Source organism: Lissotriton helveticus, chromosome 8, assembly GCF_964261635.1.
Source record: "Lissotriton helveticus chromosome 8, aLisHel1.1, whole genome shotgun sequence".
Lineage (NCBI taxonomy): Eukaryota > Metazoa > Chordata > Amphibia > Caudata > Salamandridae > Lissotriton > Lissotriton helveticus.
This window is the reverse complement of record NC_136069.1, coordinates 49,638,268-49,660,118: the sequence shown is the minus strand read 5'-3', so window position 1 is coordinate 49,660,118 and position 21,851 is coordinate 49,638,268. Positions and strand designations below refer to the sequence as shown.

The 21,851-nt window shown below is 45.1% G+C and overlaps 1 protein-coding gene across 4 annotated transcripts in view; it reads right to left on the bottom strand.

The window, feature by feature from the left end:
* Nucleotides 1-21,851, bottom strand: part of LOC144772342 (uncharacterized) — a 148,332-nt gene that overhangs the window by 112,283 nt on the left and 14,198 nt on the right. For all 4 annotated transcript variants that reach the window (XM_078656592.1, XM_078656594.1, XM_078656591.1 and 1 more), the window contains 2 exons: nucleotides 18,641-18,748; nucleotides 8,806-8,916 (listed from right to left, as the gene is read on the bottom strand). In XM_078656592.1, the coding sequence (XP_078512718.1) occupies nucleotides 8,806-8,916; nucleotides 18,641-18,748 (219 nt within the window). The remainder of the gene's footprint in view (nucleotides 1-8,805; nucleotides 8,917-18,640; nucleotides 18,749-21,851) is intronic.

Sequence of the window (21,851 nt, the reverse complement as noted above, 5' to 3'; positions counted from 1 at the left end):
AGGCTATGCAGAGCCCATGGCAATTTTTCAGTCTCCCGGGTTCGTGAAGTATTCCTGCTTCTAAAGGTGCAATCCCGAGCTTTTTGTCTTGTCGGATGCCGAAGTTACGCCGTGTTCCCATTCTCGGCCTAACATCGTGTGGAAGCCGGGGCCTCGATTTCTAGCCTATCCGGGTTGGAGTTGATCAACAACGGCCGCTGGACCTGGACTGAGCCCAGTCCCCCGGAGTGCATCGTAAACTGCTTGTTTGATGCGGACATTGTGAGTGGTCTACACCGTGGAGACAACAGCGTACCGCACCGATTGCCGTGTTCGGGGGTCCGACGCCCGGAGACCCTGCCCTTCCCGGGGTTGACGGGCTGGGGCCCTCGCTGCTGGCGAAGGTATCGATCTGGCACGACGGCGAGCGCCCTTTATTGTCATCGGATTTGCGTCGCCTGTTACCCCGGAGAAGCCGGCCTCCGGGGTTCAAATCCTGCTCTGCCTCTTCGTGAGAGGAGATGGAGCGGACGGAAAGTACGCCATCACTGCAGGCCGTCATGGCCGCCATTGAGGCGCTCCACTCCCAATCCACCGCTGTATACCGGACACTGATCGTGCAAGACGGTATTTTGGGACAGACACATGACTCTCCGTTTATTTCTAATACAACTGTGGTGCCAGCGGTGCAACGTACGCCTGAGATCGAGGTCCCCGGGCAGAACCTGGAATCAATGTGCTTTGTTGGCCCCCAATTCACACTCCGCGCGCCCGTGATTGTCGCTATCGTTCCCTGCTCGATCAAGCTGCCGCCTCGTACAGATATGGACAGTCTTCTGTGCTGTAACAAGTTCCAAAGTGACTGTCGGGGAGATTTGCTATTTCTGGACACGTTACCTCACTCGTTTTGTGGCTATCGTGACCTTCCATCCTTTTGTCGATCCTGCAACACTGCTGTGGACTTTAATGAACATTCTGCCTTTTTCTTTGTGATGGTGGTTCGAGTGAAAGAGACTCTTCCGATATTCCGTACTGGTCAGGGTTGAACTGGAGGGCTTGGACTTGATAATATGGCTTGACTTAATGCCGGGATTGTCACATGTTATGTGCTGGGAGTGGGGTGGTGCTTGGTTATACCTCCCCCGATTGGTTTGTATATTTTGCTAAATGTTGGTTCGATTATGTCTCGGGGTGGTCACTGCTGGCGGGGGGTATGGGAGGGGTGTTTGCTTCTACGACATTTCCTCCTCCATCCTTTCCCTTCCTTAGGTTAGTTTAGTGGGCGACGGGCACGCTGCTAGTGGGTTAGGTCGTAGCCATCCGCAGGGGTGCAGGGTGGGGGGTTGAGGGGGGGTTTGTTATATTTCCTTTCTTTTGTTCTATGACCTTCTTTTTCCCTTTTCCCTTCTTCACTAGAGATGTGAAATGAAATGAAATGAAATGAAATAAAGTATTTATAGAGCGCACGGTGGCCAAGCGGCTTCCTGGCGCTGAGAGCTCTACTGAACAGAACAGACGGGCCAAGGAATCTAGCAGGGGTAGGCCTGGGCAAACAAGAATGTTTTAAGAGCTTTGCGGAAGTGTGAAAAAATAGGGATAGAACGCATGGAAAGAGGGAGAGAATTCCAAAACCGGGGGGCAAGGACAGAGAATCTGGTACCACCAGTGCGGGATTTACGAAAACGAGGAATAGTGAGGAGGGCAGAGGAAGATGAACGGAGGGTACGGACAGGGGTGTGAGTAGAGATCAAGGAATTGATGAACGCTGGAGCAAAGTGATCAACAGCCCGGAAGACTAGGCATCCAAGTTTGAACAGGGATCTCTGTAAAACGGGGAGCCAGTGGAGAGATTTGAGAACAGGGGTGATATGATGGGATTTGGGAAAGTGAAAAATGAGTCGGGCAGCCTGGTTTTGGATTGCTTGAAGGCGACGGGTTTCGTAGGCAGGAATGCCCATGAACAAGCTGTTTCCATAATCGAGGCGGGAGGTAATGAGGGCCGAAATGATAATTTTAAGGGAGTCAAGGGGAAAAAAACGGGAGATCTTACGAATCAAACGGAGGGAAAGAAAACAGGAAGACACTACAGAACTAACCTGGCCGTGCATTGAAAGGTCGTGACTGACCCTAATGCCCAGCGTTTTGACAGAGGGAACAGGAATAGGGGGGGGACCAAAGATAGGGGGCCAAAAAGCAGAGGACCAAGGGCTGGATGAGCCACCAGTCAAAACAAGCTCAGTCTTGTCTGGGTTGAGCTTGAGATGATTGGCGCCCATCCACCCGGAAATAAAAACCAGAGTGGAACGAAAGAAAGATAGGGAGTGGGGGGAAGAAAGATCAAAAACGAGCTGGAGGTCATCGGCGTAATTGTACACAGAGACCCCCAGATCGAGGAGAGAAACAATAAGGGGACGGATGTAAAGATTAAAGAGAAGAGGGGAAAGAGAGGAACCTTGGGGAACCCCACATGACACCGGGAAGGGAGAAGCAGAAAAACCAGAGAGGTGAACAGCTTGTGAGCGTCCAAGAAGAAAGGACGTGATCCAAGAAAGAGCAGGGCCCCGAATGCCCGCTGCGCTGACGCGGTCAAGGAGGATTGAATGATCGACCGTGTCAAACGCAGCAGACAGATCCAGAAGAACCAAGGCTTGAGGGGAGTTGGTATCAGCCTTGGCCTTCAGCTCGTCAAGGACCGCGAGCACCACTGACTCGGTCGAGTGGCCCGAGCGGAAGCCAGCTTGGTGGGAAGCGAGGAGGTTGTTCTGCTCAATATAAGAGGAAAGACAGGAAGTGACATAGCTTTCAAGAATTTTGGCAAGATAGGGGAGAAGAGAAATGGGTCTGAAATTAGAAGGGAGGGAAGAGTCAAGGCCAGGTTTTTTGAGGATGGGAAAAACAATCGCAGATTTAAATAAAGAGGGGACCAAACCGGTTGAAAGGGAAGCATTAAGAAGAGAAAGAGGAGTGGTAGGGCAAGAAGTGAAAAGAGTTCTGAGCACATGAGCAGGGGCACAGTCGGCAGGAGAGCCAGACTTAACTTTGATAAGTAGAGCTAAAAAAGAATCCAAGGAAATGGGCGGGAAGGAAGTGAAAAAAGAATTAGGTACAGGAGGGACAGAATGAAGGGAAGCGGAGGGAGTGGGAGGGATATTGGATTTAATTTTAACGATCTTCTCGATAAAGAAGTCGTTTAAAGAAGAGCAGAGGGCCTGGGAAGGGATGAGCTTGGGGCAGACACGGTCAGAGGTGGCCAAATTGGTGACCAAGGAAAAAATCTCTTTAGATTTATTAGCAGATAGAACTACCTGCTCAGAGAACTACCTGCTCAGAGAAATACTTGGTCTTGGACGCAAGGATAGCTTTCTTATAATCCTTAAGGAGGCATTTATATTTAGCCTTAAGATCAGGGCAATAGCTGCGGCGCCACAGACGCTCAGAGCGTCTAAGTTCCAGTTTGAGGGCCTTGAGTTCAGAATTGAACCACCTATGGGCCTCATGTGGGCGAACAGACTTAACTATTTTAAGAGGCGCAACAAGATCACACCCAAGAGATAGCCAATTGCTGACTGCGTCGGCCTGAAGATCAAGAGAGAGGCCGTTGAGGTCAGGAAGGGAAGAGGCCAAAGAAAGGGAGAGAGAAGGAAGGTCCACATGGTTCCAGCTGCGTGCAAAGATATTCTTGGGGCGAGAGGATTTGTGAGGGGAACCAAGATTAATAGTAAAGAAGATGAGAAAGTGATCAGACCAAGTGCAGGGAAGGATACTCGGGGGAGATACTGTGGCGTATTCTCCTGACCTTTCTTCATCGTATTCGGGTATCGAATGTCTGGTCTTCATATCCTGTATTCTGGGTGGGCGGGATTCGGCGATGTTTGCTTAAGTTCACGGTAACGTATTGTTTTACCTCTGCCCCACACCGCTATTGACGTCTTTCAAATGCCTGTAATTGTTGTGTATTTTCTTAATTGATTTGCCCGTCCACCATTACGATATGTTCCTCCGAATGATGCCCGATATGTATATTTTTCCTCTTGTGTTATAATTAATAAAAATATATTTTAAAAAAAAATGTCCATTTCAACCCTCCTCAGTAAACAGAGAGCAGTGGACTGCACACCTGGGTGAACTACAAGAACTTAGAAGTCGCTCCAGGCCTCAAGGTAAGTCTCAACCGGGTCCGGACTGAGGCTAGTACAACTGAAGATCCTTCATTGATCCAATTATGGAAGACAGCACCTAGCTACGATAGGAGGGAGGGGTCAGACCAATGTAGCACAGGATATGGAGAGTCAGGCCCTCTTCTACAACTTATATGGTTGTGCCCTCTACCGGGCACCCTCTGAAGGTAGTGCGCGTGACACAACCTCTCGGGGTCTTCTCTATGCAGCCCTGTGCAAAAAGTATCATTAGTGGATATTAGGGATGAAGAAATGCACCCAAAACATTCACACATTTTTGGCTAGTTAGCCCTTATGATTGCGAGACAATATATATTGCACCACGCTGGGGAGCAAGTACTGCTCGAGTTTTATCAACTTCTGAAAAGAAGCTAGGATGCTGCATGGTGGTGGCAAAACATATTTATGAAGGGAGGACATGCACCAAGAGAATTCGGCTACGGTGAAAATAGGATATGGGCCTGAGAAGAAGATGGAATATGGTGAAATAAACTCCTTGTTTTGGGAAGTATAAGTCTGCAGACTACTGCAAATGTAGAGGACAATTGTATTGATCTGCTCACTATATTGATTGCTAAATGTCAACTGTGCCTGTTTAATGTTACGTTTTACATAAAACAGATTAAAGGATGTTTAACAAAAAAAGTCAATTTCAAACACCTAGTTGGTTATTAAAGATGAAATCAGAAGCAGGACAACACAGCATTACTGCTCCACAACTTCAAAGCGATCATGAAAATTCACTCCAGGGTAAGATGTGAGAAAAGGAAATCCGGGAATAGGAAATTCTATAACTATTCAGGAGTAATACCATGTTCAGTGTACTCGAAATTAGGTTTAACTCATTATCCCTTTTACCAGAGGTTAACAAGCGTTAACCCGTACACTTCTGTTAAAAAGGAGAAAATAACAATACTGCCTATAGATGGTGATTTTATTTCTTTACAGAGGGATCATCTAATCTATCAAATTCTGAAACAATGATGAAAACGTGAACAACACATTTCATCAGGAAACACCAGATACTGTGAAAATACAATTCCCAAAAATATTATATGCAATATCTGCAACAGTAAGACCCAAGGAGAATAGAATCAAGGGTGTAGCTGGAGTTAGATTGGTGTGATGCCCAAAAATTAACTTGTTGCCCCAATATTATTTGGGGTCAGACCCAACAGATTTCCAAAGCCAGCCCTAAAAGAAAAGTGCAACCTTTTCAGAGAACCCAAATTTGACGCAATCAGAAAGTGTCAAATTTGGTGTTGTCAACAAATGTATTGGTTATAAGGAAAGAAGTTCCTTCCCAGTGTTGTCAAACAAGGGTCCAAATTGACAAGATTAAGACAAATACCAATGTCTTTCCCCCTTTTTCTCCAGTCCCACATTAGGTGTTTTTTTATTGTAAATTGAATGTGTTTTTAATTAGTACTGCATAGGAATTCATGTTTTTTATTTCTTAAATAAAATGTATATTTTTATATGAATATTGTTTCTTCCTTCTGGTGAGTGTTCCCCGAGCTTAATGTTGACTGTTGAATGAGTGTTGTGAATTGAGTAAGATAGGTCTCTGAATTCCGTTTGGATTTGAGATTATTTGGATCTCCCACAGGGAAAACATTCTTCTTTACTTGATATTGTTATCATCTCCCTTTACATATCTCTAGTCTTAGCTATTGGTAGTCGCCCCTGTCTGGGTGAGACATGTACATAGTTAACACAGGCCATGTCTGTCCTTGCAATGAGAAGAGTTCTTAATGCAAATTTTCTGTTGCAAGTAGTAACTCTCATGAACAAGGTCTTATGTTTGATGTATGTTAAAGGCACTTCAATTAATCTAAATGGATCACAGTGCGCTGGAGAATCTATTGTAGCTTATCTTGTGAACAGGCTTGCTGACGCTGCAGCTTCTATATCAATTTATGAGCAATATATTTCAGAGCTTTATATTGATCCCCGCTGACCTCAAGAGTAATGTCACGCCCTTCTAATGGGAATCCCCTTGCTGTCAGCTGGGCAGTAAAGCTAGGGTGCACATACATGAATTACTTAATTTATTAATTAATGTATTTATTAATGGAGGGAATTTCTAATTCCTACAGCTACTCAATAGAGTGTCCCAGAACTACACATGTAAGGCAAACACGCCTATGAACTGAGAGAAAGGGGGAATGTTTGAGAGCATTCCTAAATAACGATTCTTGAGAAATGGCACAAATTGCTAGCGGGCCTGGTTCTATGCTAGGCTGGCAAGTACCGAGAATTAATTCCAGTCGGTCCTGGCCAAACGAAATCTGGGTACCTCTACAAGCAGCGCCACAGAGTAAATTGTCTGGAATACCCACTGTGTAGGCTTCTATCCCCTCTGTCTGCTCTATGTTGTTTAGAAAGACTGAGTATTTGTATTAAGGATTAAAGCGGACCCTTTGTAAGTGTCAAGCCCCCAACAAACCTTAGCAGGAGAAGTCATTAGAACTATACACTATGTGAGTATTTATTATACTAATACTGAGATGGATCAAAAGATTTCACAGAACGTCATGGACAGATTTGAGTGTGCCCCTTATTTATGTGGTTCTGATCGGCCCGCGGGTGTCCGATGGGGCACCATGTCATGTTTATAAATCTAAATTTTGGCTGTCGTCTTTATGAAAGAAAATGGGAAACAGGGATATTTAATCGTCTACTTTAAAGAGCAACAACAAACATAGTAATAGAGCAAACATTTATTAGTTCTTCAATTATGTCCACTGTATAAAGAAACAAGCAAGGCTGCTTTCAAGGCCCTATATTCCACACAACCCATTCAACATCCTGAAGGCACAAACAGCAAGCATATTAGCCTGCATTGTATGAAATATTAAAACTGCATAAAATGGAACGGGTTCTGGAGATCATTGAGGTTCAAACAGGTGTTAGAGCTTTTAAATAAATTTTTCATGAAGATATATTTAAATCAGTAACCACACAGTGACATAATGAGTAGACACTTTAGAGAAGAAAACAAAATGACACTTAAAACTATAAAATATCAAAAGATACAAATCAAGATAAATGTGATAAAAAAGATACTGCAATTTCCATGGGTAATAACCTTACCCATAAATCATCCCCCGTTCTAAAAGAGCCTCTCTGTAAACAGATTGTCTAAGAAAGGATGCCCAAAACAAGAATTTTGGGAGAATGAAGGAGTGGCTGAGTTTATTAGTGACTAACTTAATGTGCCTACATGATTTGTAGAATAGGTACCAATCTTGGCTTCATCATGCAGTGATACTTTTTAGTGCTATCCCTTTTAGTACTTCAAAGCAGATGATAGGGTTCCTGTAAGGTGAGCGTTTGATGACTGGGAACCTTGGCTGAAAGCCATCTTTGATACTAAAGAGGTTTCGACCAGCTTCTAGACCGTCGACTAGAACTGGAGGCCTGGACTCGCACTTGATCAGTACACGCAAAAGAGAATTATTTGCTTTTCATGAACCATGAACGTTCCTCACCTTAAAAGGGGATGACGAACGCATTACACACCTCCAATGGTCAATAGAATTTATAGAATGAAGCACCCAGTTTATAGGAGCTGAGGCAAGCGTAGTAATCTTGATGTACTGGTGGAAACCATCCATGTTGTCGGACTCCCACCTGACCTTTCTTTTCCTGCCAACTTCCGTCTTTATCCGCTCTTGGGTTGCATTGGGCCTTGGGGATCCATGACCATTTATATTTGCTAGTCTTAAGCTTATTTAAGTGCCCAGTTTGTTTTACTGAGAATAGGCTTCTTTTACCATGAACAGTAGGACCTACTGCGTCATAATATGAGCAAATATATTTATTTCCAGTAGGACCTACTGCGTCATAATATGAGCAAATATATTTATTTCCTGTGTCTGCCACTTTGACTGTACCAGTGTTCCGTTAATAACCCTAATGGCATAATCAATCTAAACCAGGAGTACTCACAAATATTTTGCCAAGGGCCACAAAGTTTGGTCAGTGATGTGAACGAGGGCTGCATTGATGCCAGCAGGCAGGTGGGTCAGGTGGTAAGTTGGATGTATTGGAAGTAAACCATATTCATCTAGTGTCTAAACTGCACAATGTGAAACCAAAAACTTGGGATTAATCCTGGCTTCTCCAGTTAAACAAACCTTGAGATCCTAGGCAATTATTTTATTTTACTTTCCCTCCTATTTCTTCCTTACCACATATGAGGACCTCAAAATACATGACTTTAGGATGTGTGTTTACAAAACCTTCTCCTGTGCTTGTTTAATATACTATAACAAACTATACTTGATGAATTTTGTTCAGATGTAATATCTTTACACTTTTGCAGCAAGATGTCTTAAAAATGAAGGTGTTTCTTAAGCTAAGTGGTGCAAGACACCAGTTATTTCCTTTCTTTAACTTCAATGAACCATTAACTACATGCTTATATGTATATTTAACATAATTTTAATCTTAGTGCTGAGTTGGGTAAATAGAAGCCCAGTGCTGCTGTTGACCAGGGGGCCGCATGTAAAGGTCAGGAGGGCTGCATATGGCCCCAAGGAAGTACTTTGAGTATCGGTGCTCTAAATTGATCAGTTTGGTTCCCACAATAGATAAAATATTCCTACAATATAATATAAATATATAGAAACAGATGACTTACCGGCTGGAGTGCAGACATTTTTAGATTCCTCTTGGGTCTGTTCAGCCATCGGATAGGCCCCTCCCTCATCTTTGATACTGCCAGAGATCATTTCTATTGTGAACTCTTGTCCTGTGGTAAGAGGAATATGAAAGAGTGGTGTCACAGGGAGTCATTAGAGCTGCAGAACAGGTCCTGAACCTCCATCCCCTCCCGCATGCCTTATTTTCTGCATCTATTTCATATGATGAATGGAAAATTCAAGCATGTTCAGGCAGTTGTAAGTGGAAAACAGACCTGTTTCCATCCAGCGTCCTGATGAAAACACTGATCACTCAGATTTTGCATTTATAATTTGTGACACAACCAGAATAATCTCTATCAGAAACATTCCCCAGAGATGGCACACGGTGAGAATGGATTATTGTTGGAATATTATCATGGCTATTGAATTCACATTACCTCATTAATTAGCATGTCAAGCTGTGTGAATAACTAAAATGAAGTGTATGTCCCCTGTACAACTCCTGCAGTAACTCATTAAATTACAATACAGGTATGCTCCACAAAAGATAAGAACCAAAAGCCTGCGTGTTGTAAATTATTTGATGTTCCTGAAAGCATTTTATTCTTAGAATGCTTCACCTTCCTTGGGTGGAATGTTAGAAATGCCTTAGTAACCCGCTTGTACAGATACTCGTGGCTGATAAGTAGCTGATCATGGGCTCAAGCACAAGTAAGCACTTGAATGTAATGAACAGAACCCAAAGATCTGTCTTGTGGAAACTTTGAGATCAATGGCTGTTACCACAAACCTCTGGGTTTTGTGGCACGCTTTATACCACAACACGCCTACATCTGCACACACCATCACTCGGAGTTTATCCACCCATCCCCCCATCCCCCCCACGGCAGACACCTCTCCCTTCCCTGCTCCCTCCCCACTCCCACTCACAACTCTATCTCCCTCCCAACAAAAGATACAGAACATACCTCCTCCCTTACCTTAGCATCCCCCTCTCTCCCACCTCCTATTCTCAGCCCTCACTACCCTCCTGTCTCCCCCACTGTCCTCAGCCTTCACTCACTATTCTACTCACCGGCACCGTCTCCCACTGAAGTCACTACATATGCTTCCCACCCACCGCCTGTCTCCCCTACATCACCCACACCCCTCGCCCACAAAAACGTCCACACCTTGAATACCATCCCACTCATTAGCACCGCGGAACCCCTCAACAACGCTAGTATACCCCCCCGATACCCTGCCTGCTCTCCAGCTCACTACTCAACCACTCACCAACGGCTCTCTCCACCAACACCTTCCCTAATGACCCTCCTGACCTGACTTTATCCACCCTCCAACAAGTCAAAGAGGAAATCTTACAAATCAAAAAAGACATCCACGCAATCAAAGACCTTCTCTCCTCACAGCCCAGTCTACCTCCCACCATCCCACTACCCTACAAACGACGCACCCTCCCTGCATACCCTCGCCCCCGACGACACCAGCAATGGCCTACTATCCCCGTTCGCAATAATTCCCACCGCCCCCGTCGTGTTCTCAACCCCTTGTCGGACCGCGACCTATGCTCTCTCCTACGCTCTTATGGCCCAGGTCCGGTAAAAGACTTTTCCAACTCACACATCCCCATACCCACAATTCTTACAAACCCTCTAAGGCCCCCAACACTCAACAACAGAGGTTCCGTCCCTAACAACCTCAGAAAAGTTCCCCTCACACTAGAAAGCTCGACCACCCTTCTCTCTCCCAAACTCAAATGCATCCTACTAAACTGCAGATCGGCCCAGAGACATTCTTCCGACATCGCGGATCTCGTCTCAGAGAGGGATCTGGACCTAGCCATTCTAACGGAAACGTGGCTCACTGAAGCCTCTACCCCGATTATGGACATACTAGTCTCCCCCAATTATCACATCATTAGGCTGGACAGGTCTCCTGGCAAGACGGGCGGGGGAATTGCATGCATTTTTAGGAGCAACCTCTCCGTTACTCAAGTCACCTCCCCCTCCCTTTCCTCCTGTGAACTCCTCTGCCTCGACATCACCAGTGAGGGCAAACAAGTCTGTGCTTTACATCTCATCTATCACCCGCCTGGTGACAATCTCATATTCACCCAACAATTCATGGACCTGATCACTTCCAATGCCGGTCGGCAGACCACTCAAGTCTACCTGGGTGACTTCAATCTCCACTGGAACGATCAGAAAGACACCGTGGTGAATAGTCTCAAAACTTTTCTCAATGCGCTTGACCTCACCCAATGTTATTGATTGTAAATAAATTAAATTAAAAAAAAAAAAAAAAAAAATATAAAAAACAGGCTCTGTTGGCTCTGTTTGACATTCCTCAAGTCTGGAGAAAATAAACCATCTTCTTGCTGTGACAAGGAACACACTAAAGAATCTGCTTCTGTTTCTTTGATACTCATCAGTCATTGTACTGTATATGTGATACCTTATTGTAGTTGCGAGAGCATAGCTGTGTATATATGTTTAGTCTCCTGACTATTTTAGACGGTTAAGGGTGTTTTTCCGCCTGCTCTTCACGCACTACACACCAACCATCCACATCACACACTGTAACGTAAAAACTGAGGCAGTGCGCCCGAGAGATCTGAATTTCCTAAAAACCCCTTTCCAGTTTATTAGAATAGAGCCAGTAGCTGTCATTTACAGGCTGCTTTTTATTAGTCGCCAGGCCATTAGATTAAGCCCACAGTCACTGCGCTGCTATTTTCACTGGCTTTCACTCAGTATCGTCCATCGAGCCTCCCGGCTGGCTCCATCAGGCAGCAAGCTGGTCATGTGGAAGGGGTGCTAATGTATGTCTATGCATTTTAGTGTGGTGATTACTGTTTTAAATTTTTGAAATTTAAATTGGACAAATTGCTTGGGGGTCCCCGGCTTCCAGTAGTGATTCAGTGGGGGTCCTCAGGAGTCAAAAGTTTGGGAACCACTGCTGTAAAGGACTTTATCCCCTTGCTCCTCCCTCTCTGGACCAAGATCATCAACAGCTCTTTGCAACAAGGCCACATTCCAGACTCCCTTAAGGTGGGGCAAGTCACGCCTATACTCAAGAAACCTACAGCTGATCCGTCTGACCTAAACAACTATCGGCCCATCACCAATATCCCCACCCTGGCCAAACTGCTGGAGAAATGTGTCCAACTCCAACTAACAAAACACATTGATCAATTTGACCTCCTCAACCCTCATCAATCAGGCTTCAGAGCGAAACATAGCACGGAAACAGCTATGACACACATAATTGATGATGCCCTCCAAATTCTGGATCGCAATGAGTCCTGCCTCCTCATCCTTCTTGACCTCTCGTCAGCATTTGACACGGTCAAACATGAGAACTTGCTGGAGCTGCTAAGCACTAGAATGGGGCTATCGGGAACTGTTCTCAAGTGGTTTTCGTCCTTCCTTCACAATCGGTCTCAGAGGTTCAAGATCGACAATGTGCTATCTACACCTGTGCCTGCAGATCTAGGTGTCCCACAAGGATCCACCCTCTCCCCTACACTGTTCAACCTCGTTATGGAACCGCTCGCCACCTTGCTTCAAGCATCCAATGTTCAATTCCATATGTACGCCGATGACACACAACTCTATATAAAGTTACAATCCCCGGAAGATATCAAACATCTGAATTCCACGCTTATCAACACCCAATCTTGGCTGGCCGATAATCACCTCAAACTAAATGCCCTGAAAACTGAGTTCCTACTCATCACACCCCCGGCGAAAATCTCCACCACCCAAACCTGGCTCAACAACCTAACAGCACTCAATGTCCAACCTACCATCGTGGACTCGGCGAAATCCCTAGGCATCACACTCGACGCCAAGCTCAACATGCAGCAGCACGTCAGCAAAGCCACAAAAGCAGCTAATTTCCAAATTAACACGCTGAGGAAAATTAAACCCTTCCTCCCGGCCAAAGACTTCCAAACTGCTGTACAAGCTTTAGTCATCCCTCGAATAGACTACGGAATTGCGGCCCTCAGCGGTCTCCCGCTATCCACAACAGCACCCTTAAGAGCCTCCCTGAACGCTGCCGCGAGACTCATTACTGGCTCTAGAAAGCATTCGCACATATCCCCAGACTTAAAGTCTCTAAAATGGCTGCCTTTTGAAGCCAGAATACAGCTAAAAATTGCAGTTATGACACACGCGGCCGTGCACCACAAGGCACCCAACTACCTCGCTCAAAAGCTGTCTATATCAGGAGGTTCGAGATCCAATAGGAGTACAAAAAATCTACTCCTGAAACCTCGTAGATTCCGGAAAGTGAAAACTTACAAGCGCTCCTTCTCAGGAATGGCACCCAGGATCTGGAATGCGCTCCCTCCTGAAACCAGGCTGATCTCCTCCACTGCACTCTTCAAGAAAGAGGTGAAAACAATCCTTCTGGCCAAGATCTCCTGATCGTTATAGATGTTGGTTCAGAGACTCTGCATTGCTTTGTATCACTGCTCACCCTATCCCTTGACACTATTCTCTACTTGTTGGGGGCACTACTACGCTACTCTCTTACCACCGACCAAGATATGATACACGTTGGTTTATTGATCCACCTGAACACCTCTGTAGTGGGATCAATGACTTGTGCTGTCCTATATTACTTCCTTACTTGATTGTATATGGATTGGTTTTATGTATGTTTTTATTATCCATGTTATTACCATGTTATTGACTATTATACTGTTCCCATTATCTCTGTTGACTCCTACTGCCCCTACCCTGTCTTTGTGAAGCGCTCTGATATCTGTAAGGATCCTGTTCGCGCTATATAAAACTTTGAATAAATAAATAAATACCACACCCCCACACTGTGCCCGGCCTTAGGCTGTGCACTGTGGTGGTTGGCTGCAGGGCCTAACCAGCAGTGGGGAATAAATCTCCAACCTGCCCCTGGTAGTCAACCCCCTCCTTTGGTTGTGTTCTGCAGTTTTGTCCACAGGGTTTGCACCAAACCTGCAGAAGATCGCCAATAATGCTGCATATGGTCTTCAACCTTTGCCACTTGTGGGTGGTGGGGGGAAATACCTCACCTCACATCTTTCAACTAATACCCTATTTTTTATTTTATCTTATGTAGCACTGCATAGTCAAGAACTTACTTTACGTTCTGAATATTTTTTTTAAACTTTGATTTGGTTTAATATGTTTCAGATCCAGGTAATACACTGCTCCTGCCCAAACCAAGTATTTTACCTTAAAAGCTATCTGGCACAATGAATGAGTGGTGCATGTCCACTTTATTTCAATCTTAATAATTGCTGGCTTAAAAATCAAGGAAGTCAATGAGAATACTCTGTTCTCGATTTTTTTTAATCTATTGCACATGACACCAGAAAGTGCTCTACCAGGAACGTTATGAGCTACTCTATTTAAGTGACTTTCCTATGCACTAAGGGTTTCCTGTCATCAGTGTTTACTTAGTGGAGATTCTGATGCTGTTCTTTGCAGGTGTCCTGATGTCTGGGCATCAATGTTTACCCAGCTGGGCCCCTGGTGGTGTTCTTATGTGTGCAAAACATGTAGCTTTTATTTTAATGCAATTTAGAAAATGCATATTAAAATGTAAAGGAGGAATGCTGCAGTGTTCTACCCATTGGCAGTATGTGTAACTGACATTAGTACTGTTGTTCTGTGTTTAGCATGGATCTATATATCTTATGGAGTCAAACTACTCCTCCCTCACGCTCATTGCTCCCACTCTTTTGCTCAGGCCGCTTTCTCAATATCCTTGCTGCCTCTGACACTCATGAATCTAGTCGGATTAAAGGACTATTAATGTCTCAAGACTTCGTTATATTTCAAATATTGAATATGAAACCATTGCCTGCACCCATTTGGAGCCCATTGGCATCTTTACTTGTATACATTTCGGAAGTCTTTGCATTCCTACATGGAGGTTGTACAGCTAAAGTGTGTATATACTGCCAAGTGGTTCCATGCCAAATGTTCTAGCAGTTCTGTCATTTAACCAACAAATTGCATTTGGAGACTTGTAGTTTTGCTTTTAGCATTGGAGGCATGGTTTAAAAAAAAATACAAATTAAAAAGCCAGAGCCAATGAGGTCACACATGGCAGCTGTGAATATCAATATTGAGAAGTTCTAGTGAGCGGCAACTCTTCTGTTGGACTTTCACCTCTCTCTTAAGCACCTCTCACTGAAACATGGGATTCTTGTCATGGGACCTGCTACAGACAGGAGTTTGGAACGAGGATTATTGGTGATCTGGCCATTTTGCCTATTACTGATAGACTAAAAGCACTGCCAACAGTTCATTGTGGTTTTTATTCACCCTAATATGCTACGAAGAAAACACATTTGGAAATAAATGCGCAAACTTGCTTTTAATCCCTAGCAAACAAACACACTAAGAGAAACAAAAGGAAACATTAAACTTTTTTTTGCAACACACCTAAATATTAAAATGCAAGCAAGCTGATCTTACATCAGTATTCTTTGCTGCTGCAGTGTTTTATAACCCTGAATTGTAAAAGGCTCTTAGAATATAAAATAAAAAAGCTGATTACACTCATAAAGGTAATTTGCATTTTGTGTGTGTGCAAGGTTGTTGTTTATAAGTTTAAACCTAACACATGAAACACTAAACATGATCAGAGGTGACAGGACAGTAATCCATTATTGTATGAGAATCAAAAAGGGGTGATAGGTAGAACTGCTTTCTCGATTAAACAATGATTAGCCAGAAATACACAAGCTCTCCGGAGAATGCTATACATTTCCAAGAACAATTCAGAAATGATTCTACTGTGAGCATAACTATGAATTATAAGTTTCTTAATATTCTGTTCTTTAATAGCACACATTTGCTGGGTTCATCCACCATACAACTCTCTACTATGAAGGGAGTTTACTATGGAACATAATTACCAAGCATGTTAGGTAAGAGGAGAAGAAAGTGGAAAACATATGCACATACTTATGGCATTCTAGAATAATGTGCTCTTTCAATACAAGATTCTTCATTCAATACCAAATTAGTATTCCTTTTTTCAAGAGTGTTGAAGAGTCTCCCTCTTTTATTTCACTTTCTTAAGCCCAATAAATGCACAGCTAACACTTAAACATCTGACTGCCAATGGACATTTGGATCCAAATTGGTTCTCTGTTTTTACACTCACTACCTTCTACATGTACATACATCTCATTCCTATCAAAACCATACCAATGCTTGTGAAGGAATTATGTTTGATCCTGCCGACCAACGTAATTAATTTGTTTCTGGATTGTTCATTTTGTTGGAAAAGATATTAACATATTATTCGACACCTTCCTTCATTCTTGGACTTCTTAACAAACAATATTGATGATTTACAGGAAGAAAACCTTCTTTCAAATGTCACAAACTAATAAATTAAGATAAATACATCAAAGAGATGTAGAAAAAGAAAAAAAAGAAAAGCAAATACATCCTTTAACTATACTTATAACACAGAACATATAGGGCCAGATGTATGACCCTTTTTGCGGCCGCAAATGGGAGAACCATAGCAAAACCTATTGCTATTTTGCAAGTCCCTGACTCGCAAAATAGCATTTGCGACTCTCGCTATCAGGAAGGGGCGTCCCTTCCTAATAGCGAGTGAACATGCTATGTACTAGAGTTTTGCGACCGCATTTGCGGCTGCAAAACACTTGCAGTTTACCACCTACTTCAAGTTAGGTAAAGGTGAGTATGTTGGAAAATATTCTTAAGAGGAGGCAGTGGTCCCAGTGAGCACTGCCTGCGCTTAAAAAAAGGAAACTGAAAAGTTTAATTTTTCTTTTTTAAATGCATCCCGTTTTCCTTTAAGGAAAACGGGCTACATTGAAAAAAAAGCTGCTTTATTAACAAGCATTTACAATGCAATGGTCTCCTCCTTGTTAAAGTTAGAGCTATTGGTATTGCTCATGACATTATTTTAGCTTTAAAAAAATAGAAATAAATGGCATTGTTACTTTCAATGTCAATAGCTTAATCTCTCGCAAATGGGAGACCTATTGCATTTGCACCCACACACACAGCGCCACACACAGCGCCACACACAGCCCCACACAGAGCCATACGCACCCACACACAGAGCCAGACTGAGCCACACGCACCCACACAGACAGAGCCACACACACCCACACAGACAGAGCCCCACACACACACAGAGCCCCCCTACACACACACACAGAGCCCCCCTACACACACAGAACCCCACACACAGCCCCACACACACAGAGCCCCACACACACACACACAGAGCCCCACACACACACAGAGCCCCACACAGAGCCTCACACACAGAGCCCCACTCACACACAGAGCCCCCCACACACACACAGAGCCACACACACACACAGAGCCCCACACAGAGCCTCACACACAGAGCCCCACTCACACACAGAGCCCCCCCACACACACACAGAGCCCCCCACACACACACAGAGCCCCCCACACACACACAGAGCCCCCCCCGCACACACACACATAGCTCCACACACACACACACACACAGCCCCACACACACAAAGAGCCAGCCACACACACACAGAGCCCCACGCACACAAAGAGCCAGCCACACACACACAGAGCCCCACGCACACAAAGAGCCAGCCACACACACACAGAGCCCCACGCACACAAAGAGCCAGCCACACACACACAGAGCCCCACGCACACACAGAGAGCCCCACGCACACACAGAGAGCCCCACGCACACACAGAGAGCCCCACGCACACACAGAGAGCCCCACGCACACACAGAGAGCCCCACGCACACACAGAGAGCCCCACGCACACACAGAGAGCCCCACGCACACACAGAGCCCCCACGCATACACAGAGCCCCGCGCACACACAGAGCCCCGCGCACACACAGAGCCCCACGCACACACAGAGAGCCCACGCATACACAGAGAGCCCCACGCACACACAGAGCCCCACGCACACACAGAGAGCCCCACGCACACACAGAGAGCCCCACGCACACACAGAGAGCCCCACGCACACAGAGAGCCCCACGCACAAACACAGAGAGCCCCACGCACAAACACAGAGAGCCACACACACACACACACACACACACACACAGAGCCACACACACAGGGAACAGAGGCCAGAAAAAACGCTCACAAAGAGGGATCAGGGGGCAGGAAAGCAAGCACAACAATGGAACAGGGGGCAGGAAAGCAAGCACAACGAGGGGGCAGGAAAGCAAGCACAACGAGGGGGCAGGAAAGCAAGCACAACGAGGGAACACAGGGGCAGGAAAGCAAGCACAACGATGGAACAGGGGGCAGGAAAGCAAGCACAACAAGGGAACAGAAAAGCAAGCACAACGAGGGAACAGGGGGCAGGAAAGCAAGCACAACGAGGAAACAGGGGGCAGGATAGCAAGCACAACGAGGGAACAGAGGGCAGGAAAGCAAGCACAACGAGGGAACAGAGGGCAGGAAAGCAAGCACAACGAGGGAACAGGGGGCAGGAAAGCAAGCACAACGATGCAACAGGGGGCAGTAAAGCAAGCACAACGAGGGGGCAGGAAAGCAAGCACAACGAGGGAACAGAAAAGCAAGCACAACGAGGGAACAGAAAAGCAAGCACAACGAGGGAACAGGGGGCAGGAAAGCAAGCACAACGAGGAAACGGGGCAGGAAAGCAAGCACAACGAGTGAACAGGTGGCAGGAAAGCAAGCACGAGGGAACAGGGGACAGGAAAACAGGCCCAATGACAATATCACTTCATATTGATCCATTTGATTCACACAATAGATTCCATATTCCTACAGTACAATATGTATAGAAATAGTTGACTTACCGTCTGGAGTATAGACTTTTTTAAATCCCTCTTGGTTCTGATCAGAAATCGGATAGGCCCCTTCCTCTTCTTTGATGCTGTTTGACATTTCTATTGAGAATTCTTGTCCTGTGGTAACGGGAATATGAAAGAGTGGTGTCACAGCGAGTCATAAAAGCAGCGGAAAGGGTCCTGAACCTCCATCGCCCCAGCATGCCTCATCAATTTCTGCATTTATTTCAAATGAAAAACAATGGAGGGACGAGGAAAGATATTCAATGAGGTCCTACACCCACACACCTCCCGGGATACTATAACAGAACAATCAAATGGGGTTCCTCGTATGGGACTCATTCGACCATATACAGTGTGGAATAAGTGGTCTGATCGTCAGGATCTCGAGGGATCCTAGTGGTCAGATCATAGAGCCCTCACACACCCAGTAGGGTGCCATGCTTCATCATAAGGTGCTCCTTGTCAAGCCGGCACTGCAATGCCTGACGGGCCTGGGGCCTCTTTTTTCTGAGGTCTTTTGATTCGTAAACATATTTAGATGTATGCATGTAAGAGGCCACAAAACTGAGTGGTGAAGAGAAGGGAGGATAGTCTATGGGAGCCTGAGAAGTTTTAATACAGCAGTTTATAACTGGCCTCCACCCCTTGTCCTTTTTCTGTACTAAAAAGATTGTACTCGTGAAACCATCCCTTGAGTTTCTGACTTTGCGTATGGCATCTTTCTGTAACATTGGGATGACTTCCAGTTCTACCTACTTTAACTGATCTTGTTCTAGGATCAACTCTCTTGGTGGGTGTGTGGGTAAAATCTATCTTGAAACCTCTTACAGTATTGAGTATCCATGGTTCGTTTGTTATTAAATGCCAGTTTTTCCTGAAACTGTCATAATCTTCTCCTTACCTTTACAGGGGAAGAACCAAGAGGGATTGGGACTCCACCTCCCTGGAATCTGCCTCTGCCACCACAGGTTCATGTACCTCGGCCTCTTTGGGGGAAGAAGCTATTATTGCCACAGTATTGTCTTTCGAAGCCTCGTGTTATTTTGGTAAAATTGGGACCTCTGTTGTCCGTGGCTGGCAGCCAGTCCCATCCTGCCAGCCCTGCTGAAAACTCTACCTCTAAACATGCGCCTCGTATTAGATTGAGCCCTGCTGAAGGTTGAGAAAGTTGAAACATACTTTCATAGGGTTTTCATAAAGTCTTCTTGGAAGAGTAAACCACTGGAGTTGCCCTTAGGGTCTTTATTGGCCAAGTCTGACATTTAAGGGTTAATCCTCATAAGTATGCTCAGCCAAAAGGCCAGTGTTAGCGTTGCCCAAGAGACATAGTGCTTGTTGCTCCAGCCACATAGTAGGTCAACATCTACATGTGTGCCCTTTAGAGAATCTTCTTCTGCCAGATCAATAATTCTTGCGAGGGGTCCCAAAATATCCAAGACCTTCTCTTGGCATTGTTTGAGGCAACGCTCGATGCCTTTCCTAGGGTCCTTGCCATTCTTAAATAAAAAGGTCATCAGTTCCAGATCCAAAAATTCAGCGTCATCCAAGCTTTATTATCTTGGAAGGGTCTAGGGCACTCTGCCCTCATCAAGTTTTGCGTTTCCTCTGAGGATCCAGTGTTAAAGGATGTGAGCCATGCAAAATGTAAATGCAAAAAACAGAAATAGGTGCGGGAAAAACCACACAGTACATTGCCATACAGAAACGTAATATTAGTGTGACGTAAAATATCACATTAACACATGGTATGGTGTAAAATGCTCATACAATAAAAACCAGCCGCGGCCGGCAGTGGGAGTAAATGCAGTGCGGTTACATGGGGAGGGGGAGGGGCAGGGTGGGGGGGTAGTAATGTATGGATTACAGTGTTTTTAAAGGTAAGTAAACATTTAAATAACAAACGAATTTCGTGGAGTACACTGCATCCCAAAATGCGATGCAGTGTGCGCAACGAAATTTGTTTTCTTTAGTTAAATGTTTACTTACCTGTAAAACTCCGTAATCCATACATTACTACCCCCCACCCTGCCCCTCCCCACGTCACTGCCCTGCATTTACTCCCACTGCCGGCCGCGGCTGGTAAAAACACATGGTATGGTATAAAATTCCACTTGTAATAATGTAAAATGATGGTACTGTAAAACTAGGTGTGGAGCACGCTACACGGCACAACGTACAGCAAAACTTTGCAAGTGGAGGCGGGGAAATAACCACACAGTACTAATAAGAACTGTAAAACTACTCCAAACCCAGGAATGGTGTGGGCAGGCACCACCCAGTACAATACGCAGCAAAAGCAGAGGATAGAAACTACCAGAGCAATACAATTACGTAAAGAAAGGTTCCCCAGAAATAACAACAGATTGTAAGAGAAACTTGCAGTCATGTACATACAGATTGCTCAGGACATCGCAAGAAAAATAAACAGAGAACTAAATAAATAAACAATGAAAGAGAATAAGTGTTTAGCCCCTTGGCCGCGGCGGTAATTACGCCGCGGCGCTAGGGGGGAGGAGGGGCCGCGCGGCACCGCCATGCTCGTGACGGAACCACTCCGTCACAAGCCGCGGTGGCGCTGTGCTTGTGACGGAATGGTTCCGTCACGACCCCACCCGCTCAATGGAACGCCCAGCGCAGGCACGGAATCAGCGCCGCGCAGGCGCGGCGGCAGGGCCATGACGGAACCATTCCGTCACCAGCACAGCCCCACCGTAGCTCGTGACGGAATGGTTCCGTCACGAGCACGCAAGGGGTTAAACATATTGCAGGATGACAGCAGGTTGAATGAATAATCCTTGTAGCGCAGCAGGGTGAATCCTTGTATCCCCAGCTCTACTTATTATCTACATCAACAGCACAGTGAAATCTCGGACTGATCTTAGCCTCAATGTACCCAAGCTGGGGAAAAAGCATCCCCATTCTTAATGTTTGCAGATGATGCAGTTTTGTTTTGGTGCACAGGCTTATTTATTACCCCAGCCCGACATGGGCCGTGTGTACATGTAAGGAGCATGTTACAATATATGGGTCAACCCACTGGTACTGGGACCTGGGTAGTCAATGGTATATGAAGAGGGGTCCCAGTTGGAACAAGATAAAACACACAAATTCAAAAATACAAAATTTGAACAATGACAAAACACCTCATCAAAACAAACTCAAGGGAATGTTATTTAATATACATCCTCATTTGAAAATTAATTACCATGTCTTCAAA